General features: G+C 35.2%; 1 protein-coding gene across 1 annotated transcript; it reads left to right on the plus strand.

The window, feature by feature from the left end:
* The first annotated feature begins 406 nt into the window (after positions 1-406).
* Positions 407-14,631, plus strand: LOC145270366 (uncharacterized). The gene is made up of 2 exons (XM_080126015.1): positions 407-713; positions 10,929-14,631. Exon 2 carries the CDS (start codon positions 10,967-10,969, stop codon positions 13,175-13,177), a length of 2,211 nt encoding a protein of 736 aa, XP_079982141.1. The 5' UTR covers positions 407-713; positions 10,929-10,966; the 3' UTR covers positions 13,178-14,631.
* The last annotated feature ends 237 nt before the right edge of the window (positions 14,632-14,868 follow it).

A 14,868-nucleotide genomic window follows, 5' to 3' on the forward strand; every position in this document is an offset into this window, starting at 1 on the left:
GTATTGATCGGATAATTACCTGATTTTTGGTAGATTTTTAAAAAGACGGTCCGTCAAAAAGTACTGACCTGCCCCCCCCCCCAAGTTTTGGCGGTGCCTATTAATTCTAGCTTTTCTTCACAAAAAAATCGAACCTTTTGCTCGGTATTGTAACAAATTGTTTTTGCGCTGTAAAAAAAAAAAAAAAAAAAAAAAAGAAGAAAAAAAAAGAAAACTACTCGTACAAGTAACAAAATATTTTCTTCAAAATAACTGGATTCAACATTAAATAACCTGAAAAGGGTTGATATGCCGTAAAACAAAAACAACCAACCAACCAAATTATCGAAAAAAAAAAAACACATAAAAAAACTGAACTCTTAGTAAAAATCACTTAGATGAACGGGTCTTTTTTCATGATTTCCATTTTTTTTTTTTTTAATTTTTTAAATTTTAAAATTTTACCGATTAAGCATTTTTAAAGACTAACTAAAATTAAAGTAGCCGAATTGAGTTATCTCCCTTATTGATTGTCTGCCCTTGAATTGAATAGCGGTACTCAGTTGTCTGCCCTTGAATGGCGAATCAAATATAAGCGGATTGTTTCTCTGTCATATAGACCGTCATAAAATTTGAGTTTCTTAAATAACAACAAAAGCAAAAAAAAAAAAGAAAAAAGAAAGAAAGATCAAATTACATGATATTTGGAATATGCTGTCTTCGTTCCGTGACGGGTACGTACAACACAAAGACTTTTCTGTATTTTCTTTACTTAAAAATATTAATTATAAGCACTAATCTTTAAATTTTTATTTAAATTTCTGTTCTCAAAAAAAAAAAAAATTTGGATAATTCTAATTCAAATGCAGCTGTTTTTTTTTTTGTTTTTTTTTCAAATTTATTTTATTATTTTGATTTCTTTACGATAGGCACCTCCAAAATTAACCACCCCCGCCTATATGTAACACGATGTAACTTTACTATGAGTTAATATTATCAATATAACTTTTGTAGTGTTTCAAGAAGGACGAAATAAACTAATAATAATTTTATTTATTCACTTTTTTTTTTTTTTGGTACTTGTACAGTTTAATAAAGACATTAAAAAAAAAAATCAAAATATCGAAAAAAAAAAAAAAAAAAAAGGTTAAATTGTACGTATCCGTTATGGAATGAAGTTGTCCGAAAAAAAAAAAAAAAAAAAGATTTCACTTAATTTCATCAAGTATTTTTTTGTTTGTTTTTTTTTTTTACAGTAATTATACGGAGCAAAAAGGGTAAAATCCCTTGAAAGCGTATTGAGGTTATATGAGAAAATAAATTTGCGTACGCATTATAAATGTTTCTTTTCTGTGTCTTATGTTATACATTAGTACATTAGGGGTCATTTCAAGTCAAAAGTTTATTTACTGTACCAAGTTGAACTAGAGAAAATCATAATTTAAATGTGTATGCCTCGTCTAAACAGCTAATGAAGAATATGAAATATGGTCGACGTTCTATAAATAAAAAAAAAAAAAATCAGATCAAGCGTACCGGAAAACGAAATTAAACCAAATTGACAACTCGGATTTAAAAAAAAAATTTTTTTTTTTTTACATAGGAAATTCTAAAAGAAACAATTTAAACAAATTTAATTTTATAATTATGTATGCAACATTAGATGTATCAGAATTTTTGTAGGAATTTTTGACACCCCTAACACGAAACTGCAAATAAAATATAAAAAACTCGTAATTTCTCTTTTAAAAGTGGGTTGTTTATTTTCTTTATGGATTATACTTCCAAAATAAACTATTAAAGTTGTATAAAAAGTAATAGAAATATTTAAAAAAAAAACAGTAATGAAATCAATTGAATTTTACGAGTTCAGTATTTTTCAATTTTTAAACTTTAAAAATCTATCAAAATTTTTCTATTGATTCTATTTTTACGATATTTTCAGGGTCAATGTGAAATTTTATGCTCTTTCCAATAAACCGAATATAATATTTTAGATAAACGTTTTTTTTTAATTCACGCCCCCCCCCCCATTTTCAAATGTCTATTAAAAAGTATTAATTTACTCACCAAAGTTTTACATATCACAAATTGAAGAGAAAAGGTCAATAAATAATGTATTCAAATTTTAAAAAAAGTAGTGTTTTTTTAGAAATTTACCTGTAAAGTCCGAAGTTTAAAACCTTTAAAAAAAAAAAAAAAACAACATTGTTTTTTTTTTGTTTGTTTGTTTTTTAATGGAACCTTGGTCCTTGCTCCTTTAATTGAAAAAAAAAAAAAAATTAGGGCTTGAATTACATTTTTCGAGGAGTTATATAAGCTTCGAAAGATAGCGGGTGGAATTATTCAATAGTTTTCACGAAATTTCTGACACTGCTAATGCAATATTGCAACAAAAGAAAACAAAAAATAATTTAAACAATTGAATTTTTTTTTTTCAAATGTTTTTTAATTTTTTTACAATTTTTTTTTCAGATGTTTTTTTTTATGTAGAACTAGCGGGGGGTACCCGGCGATGCCTGGGTGTCTTGAGGTAAATCAAAACTCGGGGGGGGGGTTAAATAATAATAAAAAAAATGTTTTGGTAGGTGAGTATGAGAATCGAACCCATACCCTTTCCACCTGTATTAATAAACTTACCTGGCTTGACATTTTCTTAGCATATTCTTGACTATGCTTAACAGTAGTGGAAAATACTTCATATTTTTATATTATGTATTACCCTTCAGTTGTCAATTAAAGTCTCCGTATTCTCATTGCTTTTGCATTTTTTTCTTACATAGGAGTCACTGCTTATCAAGCCCAGAGGCTACTCGAAGATGAGGGTTAAAGATTGTACAGTAGTAATCTTTAGCAGTGTAAAACTATATTACTTTATATTAGATTGACAAGAAAGTTCTTGTAGCTTTAACATAAAAATTCAGATGAACATATCTCAGCTCAAACAAAAATTTATTGATCGAAATAAGCACCATCAGAATTAACACACTTTTTTCAACGTAAAACAAGAGATTCGCTAATCCTATGAGATATAACTGTAAGCACATCTGCTGTATATCAAGCAGAACGAAAACCATATTGCATGTCATTAAGAAGCTTTTTGTGCTGAGGTGGTTGACTACTCCATTTAGCACAGATTCCAGCAACTTACTCATGACGCACAGTAGACATAGGTCTGTACTGAGCGGAAAATGACCAATAACCTGCATTCTTAAATACAGGGCATACTGACGTGGTTTTCCAGGGTGTTGGAAAGTAATTCTTTTTAAGACAATGCTTAAACAGCTTTATAAGTATGGGAGCTAGTTCTGGTTGAAGCTTTTTCAACACTATAATAATGCCGTCAGGGCCAGTTGCTTTACTGGAATCAAGGTTTTTTGATTAGACTGGCAACATAAGTACACTTGTTTTTCCAACGCAAAACAAGTGTACTTACGTCAGTAATGTAAAAATCTTACGTTCTGGTGGTGATAAAGTCGTTCAAGGTGTTTTTAATGTCGCTTAGATTATTGAAGCATTTTTCAAGCAGAAAGTTGTGAGATGCTTGACAAAGTTGTAGTCAGTAGGTGAGAGGTCTGGAGAGTATGGCGGATTAGGCAGAGTTTTGTTGCCCATTTCCTTCAACTTCAGCCGGGTTGGTTTATTTTTTTATTTTTTATTTTTTTACACAGTGATCACCACTTATCAAGGCCCGGAAGCCACTCAGAGATAAGGGTTATTGCAAGTACATTACGTTAGTGTGGAGATTTGATGAAATGTTTACTTCAGGGGGCGGTTCATTAGGAATTTGTTAACATTGGACTTGAAGACATCCAAGTTGTAGTCAGGTGGGAAGCAGGCAGACGGAACAGAGTTCCACAGGCGTGCAGTTCTAAGAAAGAAGCTTTGTTCATGGAATCTACGTTTTGATTTAGGCACAGATAAAGAGTGGGGGAAATTTTTCACAGTGGATTCAGCTAGACGGGTGTTTTTCGTGAAAGATTGGCGAGGGGGAACCAGAGATTGGAGTTCAGACGAGCACCTGCAATGGAAATGACGATAAAACAAGGATAGGCTCGCAACGTCTCTTCTGTGGGAGAGAGGTTGCAGGGTAGAGAAAAGGGCATCCTCCATTAAGCCACAAAGTCTATTTTGTACTCTGTCAAGGCAGGATAGGCTGTTTTTAGAAGCTCCTGCCCAGATATGGCAACAGTATTCCATCCTTTGTCATGGAGGATAATTAGATCTTTTTTTTGTTGACTTATGCTGGTTTTGTTCAAGGTGTTTTTAATGTCGCTTAGATTATTGAAGCATTTTTCAAGCAGAAAGTTGTTGAGATGCTTGACAAAGTGGTAGTCAGTAGGTGAGAGGTCTGGAGAGCATGGCGGGGTTGGCAGAGTTTTGTTGCCCATTTCCTTCAACTTCAGCCGGGTTGGTTTAGCAACATGCGATCGAGCATTGTCGTGGAGGATTATTAGATCTTTTTTTTGTTGACTTAGGCTGGTTTTGTTTTCAAAGTTTCTGTTGCATTTCATCCATTTGCGACCATACTTTTCCACCATAATGGGTTTACCTGCATTAAAAATCTAATGGATGAGACGCAGACGACCAGACAATCAGCATGACTTCTTTTGGTGCAACTCTGGCTTCAGGAAGTGCCAACCACTATGCTCTTCAAACTCTTGCACTGCCACAAAATGTCTTAAACTACGTCTAATTCATGAGTAAGTTCTTGAACAGTTGTGCATGGATTGGCTTTGACTAAGGCTCTTAATTAATTGTTCTCAACATCTGATGACCAATCATTATGTTCATCATCTTCAAACTCTTGCACTGCCACAAAATTTCTTAAACTCTCATTGCGCTATGCGTTCAGTGGTGGTTCCTGGGTCAAATTCTTTGTTGATAGCACGAGCTGTTTCAGTAGCTTTTTGGCCTAGCTTGAATTGAAATAATAAATTGTGCTAATTTGCTTTTGTTTCTGTTTTGTATTCAACGTTCTGAAAAACAGACATAATTCTTTTAAAACGATTGTAATTTGAACCTTCTCTACAACCAATAGCAATGGCCAATGACTCTTTATCTGAGAGTATGTCTTTTAAACTCCTCGGTTTAATGTTTACAGGAAACATGAGTTGTAAAAATCCCAGTGACAGCATTGCTAGGAATGCTGCAAAAAAGGTAGGTTCTCTCTACCATGCTAGACAGTTACTAACGCCCGAAAGTATCCTGTACCTCTATAAGGCCACCATTCGCCCATGTATGGAGTATTGTTGTCATATTTGAGCTGGTGCATCTGCTACTAGTCTCTTGCCCCTAGACAAGATTCAAAAGAGAGTCGCCAACCTGATAGGTCTTGAACTGTCATCTAAGCTTCAGCCTCTGTCCCATCGACAAAATGTACCATCCCTCTGCTTGTTCTACAAGTATTTTAATGGTGAATGCTCCAATGAACTGAAAGCACTTGTACCTCCCTCAACATAAATATCCTCGACAAACCCGACAAGCAGCAAAATCCCACCCCTTCACAGTTGAGATCCCTAGATGTAAGAGAGCCTTCTACTCCAGTAGTTTCTTCTCCAGAACCGCTAGACTTTGGAATTCCCTGCTCAGTTGCTGCTTCCCCAACTGTACTGAAATGCAGAAGTTCAAGCGTAACATGAACCGACGTCTTGCTGCCCAACTCCCCACATAGTATCCCTGTGGCTTATGTCCCTGATAGTAGCCCAATACACCAAAGTGGCAATGTGCCTTGTTTGGGGTGAAAATGTGATTAAAAAAAAAAAGGCAGTTAGATTTGTTCAGGACAGAATGGCCTGTTTTTGTTATAGACGATCCCATCCTCCACTGAAACGACTATCAATAATTTCCCTCACTCTTTTTCTGTGCCTCAACCTAAACGTAGATCCCATGAACAAAGCTTCTTTCTTAGAACTGCATACTATATTGCCACTTGGATGTAAAGGGTCTACCATTTGGGATCATGCCTAGGAAAGATGTACAAGATGTTGGTTTACATTACATTTAATCTTTTTGCATATCAGTACAGTCAGAGAAGAAGCAAGCAGGAAGGGCATTTCAAAGTCTAGCTGCTTGAGGGAAGAGATTATTAGAGTAGAAAGCCTTCTGGCATCTAGGGACCTCAACAATGAAGGGGTGTGATTTTGTTAAGTGGGTTTGTTGAGGAAATGTAATGTCGAGGGGGCACAAGTGCAATGAGTTCATCAAAGCACATTCCATTAAAATTCTTGTAAAACAGGCACAGGGATGCAACATTGCAGTGATGGGACTGGGGTTGGAGCTTAGGTGGCAGTGTGGGACCGATTAGATTGAAAACTTTTGGAGCTATGTAGGAGACTTTTTGGACCTGTGAAGGAGACTTTTTGGACCTGTGAAGGACGTAATGGCCTGCTTATGTAATTGGGATCTCATCCTCCATGGGCATTAAATGTGTTGAATGGTAGAGTGATTGAGAAGCAAAGGTTGCATAATGAAGAGACAAAACATACGAATATATTAGTGAAAGAATGCAGATTCATTTACATAAATTTACATGAGAGGAAATGAATAGAGAGATAGTAAGAATACGAGTTGGTTGTTGATAAGGAAGGATTAAGTAATGTTTCTTGTATTTAGTATTTGGTGAGAGGCTGATATGGAAAGCATTTCGATGTGAAATACAGACTATCATCTTGAATAGAAAGGTAGTAAGAATATGAGTTCGTTGACTAGAAAAAGGAATTAAGTAACGTTACTTGCAAAGTATTTTGATGAGAGGCTAGGCTGGTTAGCCAGGAGGGCTAGTTGGCTGGACATGCCAACCGAAGCGTGTTTTGTCACCTGTTGACTGGTCGAGGGTCCAGCGGAAAGAGATAGAAATATGCAGAACAGGAAGTGATGTGGCCGTGTCGCTCTCTGGTTACCAGAGTTAAAGAGCAATAATCGAGTTGCAGTGATGGGACAGGAGTTGGAGCTTAGTTGACAATGCGGGACCTATTAGATTGAAAACTTTTGGAGCTGTGTAGGAGACTTTTTGGACCTGTGAAGGACAGAAGGGCCTGCTTATGTAATAGGGATCCAATCCTCCATGGGCTGGACGTTAAATGTGTTGAATGGTAGAGTGGTTGAGAAGCAAAGGTTGCGTAATGATGACAAAAACATACCAATATATATATTAGTGAAAGAATGTAGATTCATTTACATAAATTTACATGAGAGAAAATGAATAGAGGTATAGTAAGAATACGAGTTCGTTGTTGAGAAGGAAGGATTAAGTAACATTACTTGCAAAGTATTTTGATGAGAGGCTGGGCTGGTTAGCCAGGAGGACTATGTTGCAATATTTTTGATTCATAATGGGGTATGATCCCACCCAGTCGGGCGATTCTATTTATAAACGATGCTGCTAGGAACTGACGAATCGAATTAATTCATGTTCTGCTACCAACCAATCAGAAACCAAAATTGCTCCATAAATATTCAAAATAATTAAATATTTCTGTAGCAATTTTGCATGTTTTTTCCGTCTCGACACGGTAAGAATCTTTTGCTCTGTGGAACTGTTTACTGCGAACCAGTCACCTGTCAGGACTTGTGTGGAACAATGAACCATCGGAAACTGTTCTGTCTACTGCAAACCAGTCACCTCTCAAGACTTGTTTAGAACAACAAACCATTGGAAACTGTTCTGAAACTAACCATGGCTTACACTTCTAGGGGCTAGTTGGCTAAACATGCCAACCGGAGCGTGTTTTGTCACATGTTGACTGGTCAAGGGTCCAGCGGAAAGAGATAGAAATATGCAGAACAGGAAGTGATGTGACTTGCAAAGTATTTTGATGAGAGGCTGGGGTGGTTAGTTAAAATGGCTGGTTGGCTGGCCATGCCAACCAGAGTGCGCTTTCGTCACATCTTGACTCATGGAGAGTTCAGCAAAAACAGAGAGAAATATACGGAACAGGAAGTGACGTGGCTGTGTCACTCTGTGGTCACCAGAGTTAAAGGGCGATAATCGAGTTAGCCTGGGAATTTCAATTCTCACAATACTCCCTTCCTGGTTAGCTGGAATCTAGAGAAAAGATAATTGGAGAAAAAAAATGCATATATATGTGTGTGCGCGTGTTTGCTGTGTACAGAACAAAAAAGATTTTTTTATATTTATTAAGTGTCAAGGTGAAAAGAAGCAGTTGCAACGTTAAAGGATATCAGGCAAAAAATATTAAAAACTTGTATAACTGTGGCTGTGTTGCTCCGTGTTAAAGAATAATAACCGAGTTAGCCTGGGAATTTCATGTTGTCAACGAATGGTAGAGTGATTGAGAAGCAATGGTCGGATAATGAAGAGACAAAACATACCGATATATTAGTGAAAGAATGCAGATTCATTTACATAAATTTACACGACGAAAGAAATGAATAGAGAGATAGTAATAATAAGAGTTCGTTGTTGATAAGGAAGGATTAAGTAATGTTTCTTGTGTTTAGTATTTGGTGAGAGGCTGATATGGAAAGCATTTCGGTTGGTTGTTTTTGCTTTATTATTATATCAACCTTTTTCAGGTTATTCAATGCCGAATCTAGTTATTTTGAGATACGATTTTAATGGAGTATATTTTTTTTAAGTCAGATTCTATTTAACCCATAGTTGGGACCCTAACAGTTACTACCACTCCGGATCAGAGTGGACCTGGGAGCAATGGCAATTAAAGGGTGGCTCCACACTCTCCAAGGCAAGGTGGGAGCCTCACCATTGGATACAGTTTTAGGTCATATCCAGGATCGGAAAGCATTTCGATGTGAAATACAGACTATCATCTTGAATAGAGAAGTAGTAAGAATACGACTTCATTGACTAGAAAAAGGAATTAAGTAATGTTACTTTCAAAGTATTTTGATGAGAGGCTAGGCTGGTTGTAGGGAGTTAGACTTGAAGCCAATCAAACTTTTATTCGAATACGTGTTTAATAGTCTATAGTTTCAATTCCCACAAATTAAGCAAAAACACTCTTTAAAATGATGTATAAAGTAAAGGTATTGTAACAAAATTTTTTGAAAATACATCATTTTAATCAAAATTAAAAAGTCCGCAAGAACTTTCTTGTCAACCTAATATATATTATATTTTCAAATATGTTTATTAAAACATACTTAATTTTATATATTTTATGCAACAGACCTTCAATCTTAACCAAAAAGGCCAAGCACAAAAGTGTTATGGACAGACTGACCGACAGACCAACGGATCGACGGACCAACTTATAGAGTCACGCAACTAAAAATTCTGCAAGAACCTTCTTGTCAACCTAATATATATTATATGTATATTTTCAAATATGTTTATTAAAACATGGTTAATATTATATATGTAAAGTAAAGGTATTATAACAAAAACTTATTTAAAAATACATCATTTGAAATCAAAATTAAAAATTCTGCAAGAACCTTCTTGTCAACCTAATATATATTATATGTATATTTTCAAATATGTTCATCAACCTTATATATTAAATATATATATGTATATTTTCAAATGTTTTATTAAAACATGATTAATTTTATATATTTTATGCAAATGTATTATAACAAAAATTTATTTAAAAATACATCATTTGAAACCCAAATTAAAAATTCTGCAAGAACTTTCTTATCAACCTTATATATTAAATATATATATGTATATTTTCAAATGTTTTATTAAAACATGCTTAATTTTATATATTTTATGTATATTTTAAAGCATGTTTTAGCAAATAACTACTGTAGTATGAATGATCGAATGCACAAGTCAGTTGTGTCTTTTTGACAAAAATTCTAAAGACAAATATGTTGTGTACATCATTTATGTTTATAGTTTTTAAATTAGTGGAAGAAATCTAATACATTTCAATGTATGCTTCATTAAGCCTCTTATCTACAAAGATCTCAAGCTACTGTATAGCTGGAAATGTCTTCTCAGTTATTAAATCATTTCTTTCTGATAGGTTCATAAGAGTAATGGTTGATGGGCAAAAATCAGAAACTCACAGTATTAATGCTGGAGTCCCTCAGGGGTCCATCCTGGGCTCAACTCTCTTCCTGATTTATATTAATGATCTTCCAAATCACATCCTTACATCATTAGTAGACATTTATGCTGCATACACTACTATCTATGGTAGCACATCTAAGACTGTAAACAGCCAAGTTCTCTCTGATTCTCTCTCCTCTGATTTTGAGCATGTGGTTCAATGGGGAAAGAGGTGGCTTGTTACTTTTAATGCATCTAAAACCAAGCTTCTATCCATCGAGTAGATATCTCACTACTGATGCAATTCTCTATCTATATAAGAGTCAGGTACGTCCAAGATGGAGTATTGTTGCCACATCTGGGCAGGAGCTGCTAGAAAGGACTTGTCCTGCCTTGATAGAGTTCAAAATAGACTTTGTAGCCTCTTAGGAGATGTCCTTTTCTCTTCCCTGCAACCTCTCTCACTGAAGAGATGTTGTGAGTTTGTCTCTGCTTTATCGTTATTTTCATGGCAAGTGCTCGACTGAGCTTCAATCTATGGTCCCCCCTCTCCAAACTTTCACAAGAAATACTCGTCTAGCTGAAAACACTATCAATAATTCCCCCACTCTTTATCTGTGCCTAAACCTAAACAAAGATTCTATGAATAAAGCTTCTTTCTTAGAACTGCACGCCTGTGGAACTGTCTTCCGTTTTTCTGCTTTCCAGCTGACAGCAATATGGTCATCTTCAAGTCCAACGTAAACAAGTTCTTGATGAGCCATTCCACCTAAGTTAACAAATTTACCGAATTTCCATTACTAATGATTACTATATTATCCAATTGACTACTATACACTCTTTACCCTTATCCTCGAGTGGTCTCTAGGCCTTGATAAGTGATTATGTCTATGTAAAAGATCGCTTTTACAAAAAAATGATGATAAAATATGTTCATTAATTAAATATTATATTCTGTTTACAGGGCTATGACATAACGATGGAGCAAATCTAATCTATTCCATGGACATATCTGAAACAGCTTATTTTTTAGAAGCATGCAAAAATCACTTTTACAAAAAACTCAAGATGGGAAAAGACGCTACAGTGAATACTTATGCTTGTGGGGTGTGTCATGTGTCATTTTCAAATCAAGACACATTAAAAAGACACAAATGCAAAGAAGAAAAAACTCATCTTTGTGAAATGTGTGGCTCAGTATTTTCTGACATAACAAATTTCACAGCGCACATGTCAACCCACACAAGAGACGGAACTTTTCGCTGTGAGGTCTGCAACTGTGTATTTTCAGAGAAATCGAATCTACAAAAACATGTGCACCGACATGTGGCTACGAAACCTTATTCTTGCAAAGTGTGTGAATCGTCATACGCACGGATGGCACACTTAAAAAGGCACATGCAAACACACAGTAAAGAGAAACCGTTTTCTTGCCAAGTTTGCGGGTCGGCATTTTACGATAAGTCAGGTTTACGGGGACATATGCGAAGCCACACTGGTGAGAAGCCGTTTTGTTGTGACGTTTGTAATGCGGCATTTTCGGAGAAATCTAATTTAAACAAACACATCCGGCTGCACAGCGGAATCAAACCATATTCATGTGAAGTGTGTGGTTCAGCTTTTTCACAAAAAGCACATTTAGAAAAACATATCAGGAGACACACTGGTGAAAAGCCATTTTGTTGTCAGGTTTGTGGATCAGCTTTTGCTGATAATTCAAATTTAAAAATACACATGAGAACTCACACTGGAGAAAAGCCTCACTCTTGTGACATCTGTGAATTAGCATTCACATCAAGGTCATCGTTGAAATGTCATATAAAAACACATGCAAAGGAAAAGCCTTTTACTTGTGACATATGCAACTTGGCCTTTGCAAAGCGATCATATTTAAAAAATCACATAAGAACACACACCGGAAAAGAAACATTCCCTTGTGATGTTTGTGACTCTGTACTTTCAACTAAGAAAAATCTCAAACGACATCTGCAGACTCACAACGAGACATGTGACATGTCTTGCGACATGTGTGGATCAGAATTCTCAGACAGAGCCACTTTTAAAGCTCATATGCAAATTCACATTGGCGATAAACCTTACTCGTGTGAGGTTTGCAGCTTATGTTTTGGAAGCAAAGCAAACCTAAAAAGTCATATACGTGTTCATACCTGCGAGAAACCTTTCACATGTCATTTGTGTGGCTCAGCATTTTCAGAAAAAACAAATTTAAAAAGACACATTCGTGTTCACGTCGCCGAAAAACCACATTCTTGTCACTTTTGCGAGAAAGCATTTTCAAATAAAGCAACTTTAAAAATGCATCTTCGCACGCACACTGGAGAAAAACCTCATTCTTGTGACGTGTGTGGGTTAAGGTTTTTAATGAAGTCATCTTTAAAATACCACATGACAAAACACGGTGGTGAGAAACCTTATGCTTGTCAAATCTGTGGTTTGGCTTTTATAGTGCAATCAGCTTTAAAGTACCACATCCAAACTCATACTGGAGAGAAACCATATTCTTGTGAAGTATGTGGTGCATCTTTCATAAAACGATCACATTTAAAAAGGCACACACAAGTACATACTGGTATTAAAAAATCTTATGCTTGCGAAGTGTGTTGCACAACATATTCAAGTGCGTCTTATTTAAAGCTACACATACGCACACACACCGGAGAGAAACCGTATTCCTGTGATATTTGCAACTTATCCTTTTCCGTGCAGTCACAAGTGAAATCACATATGCTAACACACACAGGACAAAAACCATATTCGTGTCAAGTTTGTGGATCATCATTTTCTTCCAAATCAAATTTATCGCGGCACATGGTAACGCACACTGGTGAGAAACGCTTTTCTTGTAACGAGTGCGGCACAGCGTTTTTGTACCGATCCACGTTCCAGATACACATGAGGATGCACAGTGGCGAGAGACCCTTTTCCTGCGACGTGTGCAGCTCAACGTTTATATCGAAGCTGTATTTACAAAGGCACATGCGTATGCACACTGGCGAGAATGCTCATCCCTGTCAAATGTGTAGTGCATCATTTTTGGATAAATACGCTTTGAAACTACACCTCAGAAGTCACACGGGTGAGAAGCCTTTTAGTTGCGGAATGTGTACCTCAGCATTTTCTACAAAATCAAATTTCAACAGACATATGAAAATGCATACTAGGTTACAACATGGAAAGAACCTGGAATCTTAAGAAAGTAGCAACCTTAGTTGAAATAAGTGTCCCTGATGATGCCAACTGTTGTTTATACTTTTTCTCTTTTAAATTTACTTTATTTTTTTATTATAATGTATTTTAATTATATATGTATATATTGTCTTTATCTCTTTGAGTTCCTTGCGAGCCTTCTTATGTAGTTCTTAAAATTCGACTCGACAAAATTGGAAAGCTTAGGCAATAGAGATTTCTTAACAGAAGCGAGGATTTACTTTTTCTACTGTAGAAGTCAGAAGAACTTTATTTAAGTAATCCACTTAATATTTGCAATTACCATATGCTCGCTTGTATTAATAAAGTGGCCTCTATGATATCCATACCGGATGCTAGTGCACTTACTGATCCGCGCTATTTTTTTTATTTTTTAATGTATTTCCAAGTTTAATTAAATTTTTATGATATGTTCTTTTATTGAATTTTAATGTTAAAGTGTGGAGTAGATGCAGGGCACCCTCCCCTCCCCATGTTGAGAATGGCTTTTTGAATAATAACATTATTTACGTCTGGATCACTCTCTGCACTAGTATCCTATACCAAACCAAACCACTGAATATAGCTTATATTTAACTTTCACTATATTTGTGACTGAAATATACAGTTATCTTAGCTGTGTTACTAGGGCTATTTTCTAAGTAGATACAATGCTTTATGCTTTATTTAGGAAGAAAATAACAAAATACCAAGGACTTATGGATGACGTGAAAAGAAATTGGAATCTTAGGAAGATTTCCATCATTCCAGTCATTATAGGAGCAACCAGGCTAATGAAAAAGAATTTCAAAAACTATCTGTCGAATATACCTGGTGAACCAAGTGCAAGATAAATGCAAACAATTGCACTTTTGAACCTTAAAAAGGTACACAGTAGACAAAAAACATTTTCTTGTAACAAAAGCCACCTGACATCCAGTTGTAAAGTCCCGTTGGGGGACGGCTATTATACAATGCGACACAATGGAGTGTGTAGATATCTGTAAAAACCTGAATATCCTGTATCATAGCAAGTCTTAGGAACATTTACCGGAAAGAACAGTTGGAAATAAGTTATGCACCATCCACTATGACTACGAAATTCCTACAGCTACATACATAGAAAATGGGGCTATTAAGCCTGACATAGTGATATGGGAGAAGAAGGAGAAAGTAGCAACCCTAGTTGAAGTCAGCGTCCCTAATAATGCTGGTCTTAACAGAGCAGAGAAGGAAAAAATAGCAAAATACCAAGGACTTATGTACAACATGAAAAGAAATGGGAATCTTAAGAAGGTATACCTGGTAAACCAAGTGCAAGAGAAATACAAGCACTTTAGAATCTTAAAAAGGTACACAGTAGACATTTTAATCATCTTTGTACAAGTTTCAGAATTTTACGCATCTTTGCATACGTTTTATTTGGATTTTAATAAATCTTGTAAAAGTTTTTAGTTTAATCCTTTAATCTGTTTTACCGTTTTATTAATCTTTGTAAAGTTTTAACATTGCTTTATATGAATGCCGAAACAATGTGTTGTTTTGTTAATTATTTTATATTTGTTGTTTATATAAATGTATTTATTTATAATTGTATTTATATATATGTTGGGTAATTAAAATTGTGAAATGTTAATTAGTTATTATCGATCTATTTGTCTATTCAATGATATTTTTAAAATAGTTTTATATTGGGA

Source organism: Euprymna scolopes, chromosome 46 (genome assembly GCF_053919585.1).
Source record: "Euprymna scolopes isolate OS-2025 chromosome 46, ASM5391958v1, whole genome shotgun sequence".
NCBI lineage: Eukaryota > Metazoa > Mollusca > Cephalopoda > Sepiida > Sepiolidae > Euprymna > Euprymna scolopes.